Source organism: Sander lucioperca, chromosome 13 (assembly GCF_008315115.2).
Source record: "Sander lucioperca isolate FBNREF2018 chromosome 13, SLUC_FBN_1.2, whole genome shotgun sequence".
NCBI lineage: Eukaryota > Metazoa > Chordata > Actinopteri > Perciformes > Percidae > Sander > Sander lucioperca.
In genome coordinates, this window is record NC_050185.1 from 19850034 (window position 1) to 19868442 (window position 18409).

Here is an 18409-nt window from a genome sequence, read left to right on the forward strand (position 1 = left end):
TAGGGTGGTGAGTGCAGAAATCTTTCTCAGAGTGCCCAGGGAGAGCCTCGAGAGGGTAAACCAATAGCGAAGCCCGTTAGAGGGCGGAGCACATAAGAAATAGAACATTACCTGTGTTGTGGAACATAGCTAAGCTAGCGAGCTAGTGAGCAAGCCAAGTATCAAGCAAGGTGACGTAAATTGTGGGAGACGAGATACGTAGTTCACTGAGCAGTTTCACATAAAACTCGTACTACAACAAACCTAGAACAAACTGTGACTTTCTTCAGTTGCAAAATTATCTTTTAAATTGGCAACCATCATATGTGTAATTCATGGCTCAATTCAAACAGGATCAAAAAATGATGGTTTTTTTTCTGAAATAAGGTCCCATTAGGTCCACTGGAAGAGGGACTTCGCCTTTTTATAGAGACAGAGCACATTGCGTCATATTTTGAAAACCACGCCCACTGCAAGGGAAAATAATCTGCGCCACAATATGCAACCAAGGGCTGAAACGCTAACAAAATGCCTGTAGCTAGCTGAAATAATAAATAAGCTATTAAGCTAATGTTAGCTATGTGTTAGCAAGTTAAGGCACATGCAAACATAATACTGCATAGCTTTCTGATTTAATGTTATCTACATTTCACTGTAACACTAGTTGCAACTTCCTCCCCTAGCTTTAAGGGTGTAGTATCCAATTTTTCTCTTCAACTAATACCATCAGCAATTTGTTGTAAATGCTTTAAAGGATGTTCACTTGTATGATTAATGCTGCAAAGGTGTTGCTGAAGTACAGGAAACATAGGCCTACAGTATACTCACATATACTACTAACATATAGTCATATAATTTATATTATATATAACTTTCCAGACTGCCCTTCAATCTTCTACAGCGCGTTCTCAAACTGAGATACAGCACTGTATAAAGTGAGATGAATGAAGCAATGAATGGAGCGATCAAGAACTGCATGAAGCTCTCTGCACACAGTGAAAATAAATAATTTCTCTCAGCATGAGAAAGTGAAGGCGACAGTGAGTAGAGGATATATAATTGAATGTGCGGTGGGTCTCTGTTCACTCCTGTCATCAGTAATTTCATCTGGAAAGCAGGACCAGGTCCAGTAGGGAGTCACCCCAGACAAAGTACGACAGGAATTCTTGGCTATGTCTGCAGCTACATTTGCGCTTTGAAATACACCTTACTTACTGTGCATGTCACAAGATGCTGTATAGTTGTAGTTTTTGTCATCTTCTTTATCCAAAGTTAAAGGACAGACCACCCCAAATATTGTGATATTCAGTTATTTTCAATGAATTTATTTTTGAAAATTTCTTTGAAATATTTTCTTTGATTTTGTGGGCTAATTTCCTTGTGTTGTAATTATTATTGATGGTGTGAAATATTGGATATTGCCAGTGCAGCTGGTGTTTATTAACAGATCTTCCAGCCATCTACAACAAAATAGTATACTTCAGTTGTTGTGTCCCACAGTATCAGAGCAAGGGGTTCTGTCTCATCTCATCTTAAAGCAGTGACATTCTACAGTCATACAGAGAGAAATTCATCATCAATGGACGTATATTTATTTTTCTATTGACAATAGCTTTAATAATTTAGCAATGCAACAGGGCCTCAAGACACACTGTCATTTTTTCTCAACTGACGTCCAGTTAAGAGATTAAAACAGATCATACCTGTTCTCAAAGGACTGTCAAAAGGCTTCTGGGAAATATAGGATGAAGTAGAAATAGAGGAGGCAGATGAAGGGGCAGTGGGTAGGCCTACAAAAAACACAAAAGAAATTGCAACACTTTATCATAATTTCGGAAACTTCTGAATTTGTTAAACAGCATAAACTGATGCTAGAAAACAATGTGAGAGCATTTGAGGGAGGATTTTCTGGAACTTTGTGGCCAGACTGATGATCAGATAATGTAAGTTGGCAATTCCACTGGAGTCCCAAAATAAATATCTGCCTCTTAGTCTTGGACTCACTCTCCGTCAAGTCATACATTTCAGTTAGATGGAAAAATACACTTGTAGAGGAACATTTCAGAGGATGAGTTTTACGATTGGCCTTATGTTAGCCTGGTCAGAATGATTGAATATTCATGTATATAACTGAGTGTGCATGGAACTGTGATATTCATATTCCTATTATTATTATTATTATTATTATTATTAGAAGCAATAGCAGTTCTGTAGATGCACTTGTGAATTTCCGAGTCTTTTCCATCATTATAAGAAAATTTCAACCTTGTGAAAATTGCTAGTTGAAAGATATTTCACATTGACACCAAATATTTCTTATTAGCAGTTCTCTTTCTAAACAAATTGATCTGGTCATCAACTTTGATGCTAACCTCAATCCCATTGATCCTTGCATCAACAATTTAAGAACTTTATTGACACAGGATTTTAATTGTAAAATGTTGTTTCTGCACTCTGGAAGTGTTATGGACAACAACCCCCAAGATGCTGTCAAGTGGAAGAAATATTGACTTTATTTCATTTGATCTGCAATACCAAAATACTACAGCGTTGACCCACTGGGCCAAAACTAATTTATGTCAAGCATAGCATACAGTATCTTGCAGGGAATATAATCAGTATGGCCAAACTGTATAACCAAAGTTAAGGGAATTGGGAGGTGAAACTTGGCAGAGTGGCTGTTAGGGTGGGATGGAAGAAGGAGAGCCAAGGCCATGCTGCTGTTTATAATATGAGACTTATTTTAGAAGCCTCTAAATCTGTTTTAACATGTAGAACACTGGTGGGTTGACTGGTGCTGTCCCTGATGCCAACTAGAGGCAGATAAGAAAAGGATGACAAAACTCCAGTACACTCAGTCATAAAGCATCAGTCCTGTATCAGTGTAGCCTGGATGCCAGCCGAACTTAGCCCCGCCCACAAGATTTGAGGTTGGGAAGTTCGGTCTGGACTTGATCCGTTGTGGAGCAACTATGCTCGAACGAGAGCTGTTCGGACCAATCAAATTGTGAGGGCGGGCTTTATACGATGATTGACAGATGATCAACAGTAACGTAATCAACTACGTCACCAAAGAGCGCTTGGGTTGAATTAACAAAGATGGATGCCGCTGGAGAATTGAGATGTGTAGATTCCGCCATCGCGTCTGTTATAGAAGATATCAACAGTGAATTAATTTTAAAAGAGGAACAGAGAACCGCGATCATTCTGACTAGAATCTGAGTATGACGACGTCAGGCTAGCATCAGGACTGACCTGCCATTTCAGAACACTTGACACTTATTTAATTGTGCGTGTGTTCATTTATATAAAATATAGAATAAGAAGCAAAGCATGAACATTTCTGTGAAACACATTTTTATAATCTATAGTATGCACTTTTTGTCTATTTTGAGTAATGCCTTTATTCAGCACAAATTTCTCATAATAATGTGATTCCTGAAAAAAACAACAGTCATATTCATTTTGAAGAGCAATTGTTATTTTTGTCCAAAATAGTTGTACATGAGAGCAATTGCACCCATCATACAGTACCAGTCAAAGGTTTGGACACGCTTTCCCATTCAAGTGAATGAAAAAGCGTGCCAAACCTTTGACTGGTACTGTATCTTTAAAGGCTTTGCTATTACCAGTATCATGACTAGATTCCAGAATAAGATATCATCTTATCATTTTGTCAGAAACTGTAAAATCTCGAGTGGGTGAAAATCTAATTTGGGAACAAACAAACTTAACAAACTCTTTAGCTGCTGATTGTTATTTTAGTTCTCATGTAGCCCACTCACAGAGTGAAGACAGCTGCTTCAGAGAAAGGATCCTGTGAGGACCAGATGCCAACTAATTTATGATCTGTGCAGCAGTCATGTCAATGGGGAGGCAGGAAATTGAATTAGATTAATTAATGGAATTTATTTAATCTTATAAATGTTTTGAGGAAATGTGTGCACCCATTTCTGCTAAAAGATAACGCTGTGTTTTTGTTTTATGATCATTCACATGTTCAATATGTTGTGTGCAGAAGGAGCTAAATCTCCCATCTGCATATTTTTGTACCCAGAAGAACATTTGATAACATATCTTGATCCCTTGGTTTTTCCTCTCTCCCTGAGCCTTGAAAGGCGGAGAGAGAAATCTTAATTGAGGGTACAGTAGGTGGTTAGAGAAGAGGGGTTGCTGCAGTAGAGGAAATTCAGTAGTTTTAATCCACTCATCCACCCAGGCAGTGACAGCAGGATTACAGCCGAGACTGTATAAAAGAAGCCAATTATGACAGCATATAGCAATACACTGCCCTAAATTCAATTACCCTCTCTGGCACTTTTCAATTTTCTTTCATTAAGTGGATTAAGAAGAAAGACATGTTCTTCACGTTTAGAAATGATTAAAAGTCTAAAGGAAGATGAGATGCAATGGAGGGAAGGAGACTCATTTCACCTTGATTAGTCATGGGTGTTTGCTGTAGGAATTCATGTTTTGTGCATCAAATTGATTTTGTCCATCATGAGGCAGAGAATTGATCCATGTTAGACCTGCACAGCTGACAGGTTTGTTAATGACATTTTTTTGTTTATTGGGTTTGTTTGTTTTGTTTTCTCACCCACCCCAACGTTTCACGTGTCATGAGATGCATTTGCTCTTCCTTCAGCATGAATAGACACCTGCAATAACAAGTGATTCAACATAAAGGCTGGAATCTAGTTACCAGAGTTGCCTTCAACAGGAAACAGAATTTGACAATTAGTCACAAAGTTTCTGGGCAAGAAAATGTCCTTGGAAATCATGCAGCCTTGCTGAGGCAACGTGCTTTGTGGAGCACTGACCAAAAGGGTTCTCTATGTATTGTGGCCCTGAGACCCATAACTCAATAAGAGTTTCTCTGTCAAAGACGGAAGAGGCTCAATACTGTATGTCTCTTCTGAATAATGACTTTTTCCTTCATGCCTTTTTCCACTGTATTATTTTTTCCATTTCTCATTCTGTAAAGAATTGTGTAACTTCAGGCAATGAGCAGAGCCAACTCTGTATAATTTAGTTCCTTGTCACACTTCACCAGTTAATCTATGGCTAAAAGTCAAACATTTTATTGTTATGGATGCCAGAGGTGTTTTTGTTTCAGCACTGAGGCAGAAATAATTTTACAGATGTGACAGAATTACATGGGTATGAATTTTCTTTTCCAGTATCAGGAAAAGTCAATTTGATCATTTTTTTATTCATCATATGTCTCTGTCATCTATATTGATAAACATTTTCTTGTTCCTGTTGGCTATTTCTCTTTAAAAATCTAAATGTTATGAGTATTAGAGGGGATAAACAATGATTATTTTTGTATTTCTGTTTCTAATTTGTACTCCTCCATTCATTAAAGGTCAAACCCACATCTGTGATGCTGTCTGCTTCTCATTCCTGCCCATCCCTATTTCCTTTTCATCAGAGGTCATCAGCCTATTATTTTATATCTGTCATCATCAAAGAGGATGGCTCCACGTGCAGATATTGTTAGCGGTGCAGTTCCCCTGCACTGGCAGAGTGATTGATCTGCTCCTCTGCATCCTGATTAAAGGGGCTATCTTTGTTCTTGCCAGGAGCCCAGCGCTTGTCCTATTAAATCATCTTCCAACCTCTGTCACTATTTGTTACCATTAGACCATGGTTTTCTCAAACTATGGGTCAGAACCCAGTGGTGGGCAAAACCGGCAGTAGTTTGAAATGTCTAACCATAACTCTTTGTGAATTCAACATGTTTTTAGGTCTTGAATGTGTTTATTAATCATAAAAGAATAACTGAATATTTGTAAAAAAAAAAAAATTAAAAAAAGACTTATTATGTTTCTGCACACAGTTGTGAATGACCTTTTAGCCTTTCCTACTTTAAACCATAGTGTCCGCATCAATACCACTTAATAGCCTATTGATATTTGCACAGTGTCCATGACCTTGTATAATGTAGCTATAGGCTACAGATGTTTGTTTTTCATCAGGGTCATTTATAAAACTAGAAATTACTTGAACAAGTGGTTTGACCTTTAGAATGAAAATACTTCTGCTTCCATAATGTCTCATTCTTTTAAAAACTTCAATATCAGGCAAAAAGAACTGCATAAGGACTTTTTCAGCACAGGTCTATGACATTCAGCACTGCACTATTTCAACCAGAAAACTGTACTACGACGCATACAAATTATAGTATTTACTATTTTCATACATTCAATAGCCAAGCTTGTAAGATCATGCAGTTGGTGAAATATCATGTAATACCACCACTCGCCTTTAGATTGCGCCACATTCTTTCTGCTGAGGGCGATTTTCAGAAAATTGTCGCTAACGGCTTCCCGTCGGCTACGTTTCATCCCGGAAGATTTACCTTTATGCTTTCTCCTGACACGTAGCAACCACAACCAAGTTGGCAGGGTTGTGCATAGATTTGTCAAACATCACAGGTATGTGTTAGCATTTGCGATGCTTCATAGCTTAAGAATAACGATTATGTAAGAAAAGTTAAATACAATATTAAAACCACCGCTGACATGCGCGAGGTATGCATGCCAGGTCTTCACAACTGTTATAGCTAACGTTAGCATTAGCTAACCAACTAACGTTAGCAGCAAAGTTAACGGTAACGTTACGTTAGCCACCCAACGATTAGCTAGTAACTATTGTATTTTGACAAGATGTGTTAACTTATCCTTTTCAGGTGATTGTGATTGTGTAGCCATTTGATAGTTCATATAGTTAATAATAATAGAATCATAACAGACTAGCTAACAACATAAAACGTTATCTTGGTGTTGTGTGTAACGCTAACGTTAAAGCTGATTACGTTAGCTGACTTACGTTAGCTAGCTAGCTAGCTAGCTACTTTAGCTCACAGTTAAATTCATACGGAGGTAACGTTACCGCTGTACTAACGTTAAATAACTAACATTAGCTAGACAGTGCAGTGTATATTACCGATCTATTACAGAGCATAGTTGTGCAATAACTAAATAATTAAATTGACACCCTCTGTACCACCTTATAGGCTAAAATAATTCGACCTAGCTGATTAGTCGTGTTCCTGTTTCTTCCCCTGTGTTTCTAACAGTGTGAGAGATGGCAGGGTTTGACAGTTTCAACACAGACTTTTACCAGTCCAGCTACAGTGTAGATGACCAAAGCCAGGCAGGCCATGGCTACCCCAACGCTGAAACCCCCTACGACAAGTAAGTAAAGAAAGCCCCCCTTGCCCGATGCTCCTTCAGCTGTTAAAGGTCCAGTGTGTAACGTGTTTAGTTGTTCATTATCAAAATCTGTGTTGCCCGTTCACAAACTTGTCCTTTTTATGAATATTTACCACCACTATCAATTCCAAGTATTCCTTTTGGCTTGAAATTTTACATTTGCATTCGCATGAACTGGGGTAGGCGCTCCATATTCATGCGCCATAATGATTTTGATTAATGTATATGGGTACAACAACAGGTCTCTCAATAGAAATATGATGTTAAAGTTAACTCAAGCCATCAGGGAATGGAGTGCAACTTATGGCACGGATAGCATAATAATAGGAGGTGATTTTAACATAGCACCTAATTCCTGGCTTGACAGAAAACCTCCCAAGGGGTTACAACCAGAATATAATGACATGTTACACAACTTTTGTCTATCCAATAACTTGGTAGATTATTGGAGAGTGACACACCCTAACACAATGCAATTTACATGGATCAGCCCAGCAGATGCTAACCTATGCTCAAGGTTAGATTATTGGCTTGTGTCTCCAAATATTACTAATCTTACACCAAAATGTGATATTCATTCATCTCCTCTCACGGACCATTGTCTTATTGGTTTGTCACTATCAATAGTCAAACAAAAACAAAAATCAAACAATATTTGGAAATTTAACAATACCTTGTTGCTGAACGAAGAATTCTGTAGCCAGATTAGAATAATATGTCTTGAAACTAATGACATGGATTTGTCAGATATAAGTAAATGGGAGTGGTTTAAATTTCGAGTAAAGCAACAAGCTATTGAAGCTGGAAAGAGAATAGCCGACAACCGTAAACGTAAACAAAAGGAAATAGTTGAAAAGATAAGTTTATTATGTGGAAAACCTAACATGACTGTAGAAGAGACACAACAGTTACATACGCTCCAGAACAGATTAGATGGTATATACTTGGAGAAGGCAAAAGGCGCCTTTGTTAGATCATAAGCCAAATGGATTGAACAGGGGGGAAAAAAAACTCATCATATTTTTATAGCCTTGAAAAACGGAGACAGACTAAAAAATATATAACAAAATTAAACCAAAATGGAAATATCATTCAAGACACAAAAAAATAAAAGAGGAAGTATGTCAATTTTATAGCAATTGTATAAGAAAAAAATTCAGAGTGACGATTGTGATGCCTTTATGAAAAGTGTAAATGAAAATGTAACAAAACTAACAGATGAAGACAAATTTTTACTAGATAAAGATGTAACCTTAACAGAAATTGAAACAGCTTTAAAACAAATGAAAAACGGTAAATCACCGGGTATTGATGGTTTATCTATAGAATTTTTTAAGACTTTTTGGACAGATATTAAAAATGTATTATTTAAAGCAGCCATATTATGCTCATTTTCAGGTTCATAATTGTATTTTAAGGTTGTACCAGAATAGGTTTACATGGTTTAATTTTCAAAAAACACCATATTTTTGTTGTATTGCAGTGCTCTCTCTCACTGCTGCAGATCCTCTTTTCAGCTGGTCTCTGTTTTAGCTACAGAGTGAGACCTCTTTTCTTCTTCTTCTGTACTATCTTTGATTGCACTGCACATGCCCAGTAGCTCAGATGTAGATCATGTCAGCTAGCTAGCTCCATAGACAGTAAAAGACAGGCTGTTTCTACAACTTCGGTCAGTTACAAGGCAGGATTAGCTGGGAGACTTCTAAATGAGGGCGCACATGGAAGTAGTTCTTTTGTAGATTATGGTGAACTTGTGTGTGTTGTAGCAGTGCTTTGCTATTGAGAACGAGGTAGCATGCTAGCGTTAGCATTAGCGTTAGCATGCTACGAGCTAATGGTTGCGGTTAGTCTGCTCGTTTCGGCTTGTGATGTCACAAGCCGTGCCGATTTTGAACAGCTCACCCAGAGACTGAAGGCAGGACGCATTCAGAAACCGTATCTCACTCTAAACAGCATGGATGGATTTTTTTCAAAGTTTGTATGTGTGTGGAAGCACCAGAGACACAACATAACACCCCAAATCCCAGAAAAAGTGATTTTTTTCATAATATGGGCACTTTAATGCGTATCTCGATTGCATAAAAAAGGGTCAGTTATCCCCAACAATGAAAACTGGTCTGATAACCTTGTTGCCCAAACCCAATAAAGACTTATTATTATTAGATAATTGGAGACCTATATCTTTACTTTGCAATGATTATAAATTACTAGCTTTGGTATATGCTAACAGAGTAAAAAATGTCTTGAACAAGTTAATAGACGAATTTCAGTCAGCTTTTATTAAAGGTAGACATATTCATAACAATGTGAGACTAATTATGGACATGTTAGATTACCAGAGCCTTATTAACACAGAAAGCCTAATATTGTTTATTGATTTTTTTCAAGGCATTTGATTCCATCGAACATGACTTTTTACTGAAATCGCTTCAACTTTTTGGGTTTGGCAATAACTTTTGTAAGGTAATCAGAATGTTTTATGATCAAATATATAGTTATATTTCACTTCAATCAGACATCACTCCAAGAATCAATGTCTCTTGTGGAATAAGACAAGGGTGCCCAATTTTACCAAAATTATTCATTCTCTGTATGCAGCTTTTGGCCTATTTTGTAGTAAATAACAAAGACCTTGAAGGGATAAAAGTTTGTGACACCGAATTGAAAATAAGCCAATTTGCTGACGATACAGTGATATTTCTAAAGGACAAATCAATTCTTCAGAAGGCTTTAAATGTAATTTCTGTTTTCTCCAGGGCATCAGGCCTTTGCCTTAATCTTAAAAAATGTGAAATACTACCTTTGTATAATTGCACTGAGACAAACTTGGAGATGATTCCAGTTAAGACTGAGGTAAAATACTTGCGTATTCATCTTTCTAAAAACTTGGTAATAAGAGAATCCAAAAATATCACAGAGAAACTTGAAGAAATAAAAAGAAACCTAAATCATTGGTTAACAAGAGACTTAACTATTTTAGGACGTAACCTATTGTCAAAATCAGAAGGGATTTCTAAATTAATTTACCCAAGCTATTCTCTATATATTAGTTCACAAAACATAAGAAAAGCAAATACTATAATTTACCAATTCATCTGGCGTAATAAAACTTACTACATTAAAAAATCACAACTTGTAAAGGACTATAATAAAGGGGGGTTAAAAACAATTAATTTTGAATCTATGGTTGGAGTTTTTAGAGTTAACTGGGTAAAAGCTTTTTTAGATAAACCTGATTCTCTATGGTATCATATTCCCAAAAACATTTTTGATAAAGTGGGAGGCTTAGAGTTTCTTTTAAAGTGCGATTTCGAGGTATCCAAATTGCCAGTTAAACTGTCTGATTATCATAAACAAGTTCTTCATTACTGGAAGATGGTATTTACTCATAATTTTACACCACATGGCTCCACCTTGTGGAACAACAGAGTGATAACAATAAGTAGAAAAACACTTTTTTTCAAAAATTGGTTTGAAAAGGGAATTATTTTCATCACAGATATATTAGATAAACAAGGTAAATTTCTTAGGTTTATGGATTTTAAAACAAAATTTAATATACAAAGTTCGATAAGGGATTATAATAAGATATGTAAAGCAATACCAATAGCCCTATTAAATATGATACAAAACTATTTACATTATTCCAAAAATCAAATAAATTTGCCTAAACTGCAACTAAACCAAATTCCCCTGAATAGCAAAAAATGTAACAATAATTGTATTAGCAAAATATTCAAAGGTAAACTATTTCATGATTTTAACCAAAATATAAAAATAAGGCATTTTGATGACAAAATAACAAATAAATACATCAAATTCATGAAATGGCCTATACCTCCTAAAATTAAAGAAATGCAATTCAAAATTATAAATGGATATTATCCAGCAGCAGCAATGCTTAAAAAGAGATTTGGTTTTGAAGTGGAGTCATGTGTGTTCTGTTCCCAGGAAGATGAAACTATTGAACATTTGTTTTTCTCTTGTTCAGTGATAAAAAGATTCTGGCAAGATGTCATGAATTGGCTGGAAACAAAAATGGGGAAAATGACACAATTAAAGTTAGAGCAAATTCTTTTTGGTAATGAAAACTTTCCGAAAGAACTTTTTAGAATTTACAATATCATAACAATTATGGGTAAATACCATATCCATAAATGTAAATGGCAAAAAAAAAAAATCCATCCCTAATGGTGTTTAAAATTGAACTGAGGGAATACTTTGCTTCTTTGAAACTAGCGCCATCTTGAAATACGTTAGCCGGTAAGGGACATACAGGACATACTGCTCCGCCTCTCGCGTTTTAGCTGTCACATGATAAACTGGTGGTGCTAATGGGTATCGTCGCTTCCCGGCCCCGGCAAGTATGAAGAAGGAAACATGGAGGACCACATATATTCAAAATCCAAATTTCAGGGACAGGAGTCTTCTTCTTCACCAAGAAAAAGGATATTGAAAAGAGCAAGAGACTGGCGTCATCAGAAAAAAACGTGAAGGCTACCGTAGCTGTAATACGTACTTCGAACTGCGTGGCACGAGAGTGTTGATTGCGATATATGATCTCAACGCTAGATGGGAAAAATTCCCACACATTGGACCTTTAACAACTTCAAGAGCAATATTATTATTCTTTTATGCCATTTCAGCGGCTGAAGACTTACCTACCTAACATTTTGTTGCCTTGCTGAATACCTTCTTTGACATCTGTTAAGTGTGTTTGTAATTAAGGTGAAGGGCAAGTTTGCATTGATTAACTGCTTTTAAAAATGGTAATACTACCTAATTGAAACAACACTAGGGCTTGACAATATACTCAAAATCTTCTATCCTGATTTAGGTCATTTCATATCTCCATAACGTTATATATCTCGATTTAGCATGTTTTCTGGTAATTTAATACAGAAAGTCTATATGAAATAACCACATAGTAAAGCCTATTTTGTAAACTTCTGTGAGAATTGAATAGGCTACTTGACAAACAAATGAAAAGTACTGAGTGTTTTCTCATTTTTTTTAAAGAACTTTAGTGCAAAATCAATATAACGTGCAAGGATCACAACTAGACTCTGGTAGATTTCCGGTTTCACCTGTAGTGTCAGCAATTTAGAGCAGAGCCGAGCGGTGCTGTGAAGGTCATCACATTTCACTAGCGGTGGGAGGAAGGAGCAGCGCATGTTGCGTTTGTTTACTAGAAGGTTCATGTGTTTTTTGGGGTTCGGAGACAATATATGGCTCAAAGGAAGCTAAAACAGTGCAGCCAATATGGAAACATTTCGTATTTCAAACTGACAAAGGAGGTAAATATTGCCGTAGTCAGCTGCTGGTTTTTCAACATTGCGGTAAGCGATATAGAAAAATATTTATACAGTAGACAATTTTATATCGTTTTGTCGTTATTTATTGTCATATTGCCCAGCCCTAAATAACATCCTTGGTCATTTAATGTCCTTTCAGTCAAAGAGTACTGTAATAATTGAGCATTATAATTATGTATTTCCCAGGTCATACGGTGGTCAGTATGACTACTCCCAGCCCATGGGTTACACTCCACCAGGAATGATGCAGCCCCAGCAGCCATACACGGGACAAATCTTCCAGCCTACACACACCTACACCCCATCCTCGTCACAATCCATGTATAGTAGCGGCTTCGACGATGAGCCGCCACTGCTAGAAGGTAGGTGAACCACAACCTGTAGTCTATGACTTCTATATCCTTCTTTGGCTCTCATATGACTTGTCTTATAATATTTCTCACTTGTTAATGCAGATATTTTGCAAGGGAACTGACTAGTTCAGTTTAGCACAGACAGCAATGCAAATAGCACTTTTCACTATGTTTATTGTTAACTGTGCTACAATTATTTGTTTTAATTAATTGTTATTCTGTCAGTTGATTGCTATTGTTATAATTGATAAAACATGTAATTCAAGCTCGTCACAGCTTCTCAAAACTGCAAATTGAATGCATTTGTTGGACTGGTAATTTGGAGTAAAGTGGCGAAGTAAACAATTAGTGAAAATAATAACTAGTCGCACTGTTTACCGACTAGAGACTCAACTAGAGACTAAATCAGTTTGATACAGCTGAGACCACTTTGACCTAGAGGTCACTCTCCATTGCTCTCATTGTATACATGCCTGTACTTGTAAATACATGTGTGGCAAACTTTAAAAAATATTGTTTGGAAGAGATTCGTGTGTTTATATAGCAAACCAGTTGTGCATTCTGTGTGCCAATTCATCTCCTCCATCTTTATTCTGTCATTATCCTTTTTAAAGTTCCTGTACAACTCTTGCAAACTGAGTTGTGTCATTTGTTTCCCTACTAACTGTGTTTGATCATACTTCCACTATCCAGTGTTTCTGATGTGTGTTTTCTCTGTCTTAGAATTAGGAATCAATTTTGACCACATCTGGCAGAAGACTCTGACGGTGCTCCATCCAATGAAGGCAGCAGACGGCAGCATCATGAATGAGACAGACCTGGCTGGCCCCATGGTCTTCTGTTTGGCGTTCGGAGCGACACTTCTCCTGGTAAATCATTTGGTTGATGTTGGCACTGACATCCTGCAACACTTATGAGATATATATATATATATATATATATATATATACACACTCAATCTGTACAGCTGTCATGTACAGTAGGTGTGTGCATATCTATATCTGACTCTATAGATGAATTAGGGGTGTGAATCTTCACAGGTCTCACAATTCAATGCGATTACGATTATCCTCTCAGCGATTCGATATCCCGATGCATCACGATCCATCCTCATCAACAAATTCAAGCAGTCAGATATATAAGAACTCACATTTGTATTGCATCTGCCCTAAAAAAAGACACGTCCTGAATGTAAAAAGTAAAGTAACATCATTAGGCAATAATCGATTATTGTCCTTCACTGCATCACTGCAGAATCATCCACATTCACATCGCGATGCAATGATTAATAAGATATATATATTTTTTCTAGGGCTGTCAATCGATTAAAAATGTAATTGAATTAATTACATACTCTGTGATTAATTAATCTAAATTAATCGCATACATAATTAACGGTGCCTGAACCAAAACTTTTTAATAAAGTTAAAAAAAGAAAAGAAAAAAAAGAAGGGCGCTAAACAACAGTCGGCGACATTAAAGAACATCTTGTTTATTACTAAAGCCATATGGTCAAAATGAAATGATTTAATAATAATGTACTATAACTATAACTTATTTCACTAGTAAATTGCTGTTGAACGACAAAAACAACCACCAGATGGGAAAAGGACATTTACCAATAACTTCGAATACACCACGAGGCTGTAGTTTACCAGTTTCGTTGAATGCACCGTCTGTGTTTTTCCGACGTCGGCAGCTGCAGATTGTTACTCCCCGGTGTTGAATCCTCTACAGTGAAATACAGACAAACTTTACACCGTTTAGCGTTAGCTGTCAGCATTTTAACCGTTTTTAATCCAGCTACTAGCTAGCGGTAGGCTAACGTTAGCTGCTGTTGAGTATAGTGTTAAGTAGCGTCACGTGCAGCGGTGTTTGTGTTACTTGTATCGTCTTCAGAGCATCAGAGAGAAGTGCAGACATATCAGTGGCACCAGATTTCGGTACCCAACCTTATTCAGGAAGAAGATTTTTACAAGTAAATGTTCCAAACAATGATACAGGCAGCACATTCTCGTCTCCCTCCTTCATTTTACAGTCCAATGGTGGCTAGAACGGCTCCAGGTCAAACGTCAATATGGAATGGATTAATCTGCGTTATTTTGACAGCCCTAATTTTTTCTTTTCTGTTAACAGTCCGGTAAGATCCAGTTTGGCTATGTGTACGGTATCAGTGCAATTGGCTGCCTTGGGATGTACTGCCTACTCAACCTAATGAGCATGACGGGTGTCTCCTTCGGCTGTGTGGCCAGTGTCCTGGGATACTGCCTCCTGCCCATGATCCTCCTCTCCAGCTTTGGAGTTCTCCTCTCTTTACAGTGAGTACACAGGAAAACAGTAAAGCTAATTAATGTTACTATAACCTGTAAATCAAGTCAAGGCTTTTCTATGGAATGCCGTTTTTTTTCAATATTAAATAAATGTATAAATAAATACATGAACACATAAATATGCCTATGAAATATATCCTGAAATAAATAAATGAATGTAAATATACATATATAAATGAGTCAATATAGTTTAATAAAAAGGTTTTACTATTTATTTTAGAGGACTTATTTCAGAAGTACACATTTATTTATTTCAGGGGACTTTTATTTTGTAAGTACACATTTATTTATTTCTGTACCATACACTGTCTAGTACTAGACACCAGGGGTGAATCTGTACACAGAAGCCACGGTTCGGTTTATACTTAGGTTTAGGAATCATGGTTCGGTGTGAGTTCAGTACAGCGGGGAAAAAAAAACAAATGCAAAAGGATACGTTTGTTTTCATTTTCTTTGAACAGACAGTAGTGCCAAAGACGACCAAATCCTCTTGCTGGGGACTGACACATTTTGCCCACTGGCACCTTTGGCAAACTATTTTCATTATAACACTTCAATCACTTCTGTGCTGTGTAAACACTGAACAAACACTTTCCCAAAAGGCAACAGGTCTCAATAGGCTATAAAACTGAAAAGCATCTGTAATGCCTGAAATTAATAAATACTGATTGCTTTTTCCTCGTCCATCCACAGCACATCTGGGTAATGCTGTCAACTGTGCGTAAGCATGTTTGATGTGTTTCCACATATGCTAAAACGGTGGAGCAACGCTATGCACCGTCCTTGTCTTATACACAACTGCTGTTGCTAGTGTAGCTGAGCAGGAACCTGCAGTAGGGTCTTCTAGCTACAGCGTTTTATTTGCGCTAGCCAAAATATAACTGACTCGAACGCATATCAGCTTGTTGTGCTAACCTCAGCACATGTTGCTGAACTTGGCTGTGTGCACTGAACCGTGACCCCCCCCCCGAGTACCATGACAGATCGGCACAAATGCATGAACCGTTACAGCCCTACTAGACACTGTCAAGTAGTTTAAATTTCCCGTTTAGGGTTTTGTTGTATTGGTATTGTACAACTTTAAAATTTGCATTGGTTGCTTAATAAACTCTGCTCAAGTATGATATGAATGTGTTGGACTATGTAACTTTTTTTGATAGGAGTTTCACAAATAGCTGTACATTTAATAAACATAACATAATAAATATAACATATAAACGCAGGTTTACTTCAGCTAACTGTTAAAACAGTGAAAGGTAACTTTAACTTTAACCTTCCTTCTTGTCCTCTTTAGGGGCTTGGTGGGAATTATACTAACGGCAGCAATCATTGGCTGGTGCAGTCTCTCAGCCTCAAAGATCTTCATCTCGGCGTTGGCCATGGATGGGCAACAGCTGTTGGTTGCTTACCCGTGCGCTCTCCTATATGGGGTCTTTGCACTCATTTCTGTCTTCTAAAAAAAATCGAGTAACACTTTAAAATAGCCTCTCCCCTGTTTCTGTAATTTCAGTCTAATTAGCATCAGTGTAATTACTGTAATTATCGGCCAGTTACACTGTTATTGCAGAAAAAAGAGCGCTCCTGTCTAAAACGGCACCAAGGTATTTTTCTTTTCCTTTATAAGCCTCCACCTCTCACTACATTCCGACTTGACCATTCGCAGACTGGAGTGTATTGTCTCACTCATGTCTTCTCTCCACTTTGATCCCCTCATACATCTTAAAGGAGAGGACTGTCGAATAAACCAGGTGAAAAAAAACTCCTGTGGACCATGTTAAGCCTTGAATGGCCTAGTACAGTCCTATGATTTTAAGGACATGAAGGGGAAGCAATCATTTCACACAATGGAAGACTGAGGAGACAATTTAATTAGGACATAGACAGGAAAAGGTTCTCAATTTCCAAAAAGGACTGATAACAAACCCTCCGCAAACCCTTCAGCCTAATTTGGAGCCAGTGCAAACCTCATCATGAATTTTGCAAAAGCTGTTGTGAGCCTTTTCTGACAAACATCTATAGATTCTACAGCTGCAAGACTAGGGGAAACACTCACTTTCCTGCTGCACAAGACTACAGTAACTCATTCTACTTCTCCACCCAGAAAAGGTGGGTGGAAATGGAAAATGGGGGATACCCTCCTCTGCATCTTATTTTTTTTTTTTCAAACTTTGGAGTCATGAATCATCATCATTTGCTCATCACAGCAGTGATCTGATGTTTATTGTAAAACAGTTGCTCTGCTATATCTATATCTCATGTATTGCTGTTTTATTATATTCTCTTGAGATTCATTTGAGTTTTGATGCCTTTCAAGGAGAAAACAAAGTTAGCACAAAACCAATTTGTTTAGATATTGATAAATGATAGTCTGAGATATACTGTATATTTCTAGGTACAGACATGTCTCTATAGGTTGTTGCTTTAATTTGCAGCCTTCCTATGTCTTAAATCTTTATTTTAGATTTGACTCACTCTGTATGCTTTGATGTATGATCCGTTGTTCATGTCTTCTCATGTACATTAAAGTTGTCTTTGAAGGTTGTCTGACTTGTTATATTAAAAGGTACATTTTATGGCCATGCAGATAAATATAAGAAGTGGTATAACCTCTTTTTATATTTATTTATTTATTTTTATATTCTGCAATATATTGCCATTTATTACCTTTTTTTTCAAACTTAAATTTTTTCCAAATGTCAACTTATGTCCCCAAATTAAACTTTGTCAACATTTGTTTTATCTAAAAAAAAAAAATTTCTGTTTGTTCATCTCACTTCAATTGTATTGCTGCAAAATGGGATTGCCAAGCAGACAAACTGACCAACACATATATAATAATAGATTGATAATTGGAGTCTGTGTATCAATACAGTATTTCCATGGAAACTATCGTGATACAATGCTGTATCGATTTTTTTTTTTCCCAACCCTAATGTTTACACCTCCAGCGCTAGAATTTGGTCAGGGGAGGGCAGTGTTATCCACACATCACCTCTCCTGCTTCTACCCTAAGAGCATTTCTACTTTTTAAGTCATCAGTTTCAAATACTCAAGGCTTTCTACCTTTCACATGTTCAGGATAGGTTGGTTATCGTGATTGGCTCATTTCTAAACTTTCAGCTGAGCAGTTCATAGCTAGCATCATTCAATTTTTTGTCAACTAGGCAGTAGATACTGACCAGTCTAAGGGACTTAGCTATCATATCTCATCT

General features: G+C 37.0%; 1 protein-coding gene across 1 annotated transcript; it reads left to right on the forward strand.

Annotated features, from left to right (window-relative positions):
• The first annotated feature begins 6137 nt into the window (after positions 1-6137).
• Positions 6138-17738, forward strand: yipf5 (Yip1 domain family, member 5). The gene is made up of 6 exons (XM_031280836.2): positions 6138-6419; positions 7064-7181; positions 12701-12876; positions 13591-13736; positions 15004-15185; positions 16492-17738. The coding sequence occupies exons 2-6, from the start codon at positions 7072-7074 to the stop codon at positions 16652-16654; spliced, it is 777 nt and encodes a 258-aa protein (XP_031136696.1). The 5' UTR covers positions 6138-6419; positions 7064-7071; the 3' UTR covers positions 16655-17738.
• Positions 17739-18409: the final 671 nt, after the last annotated feature.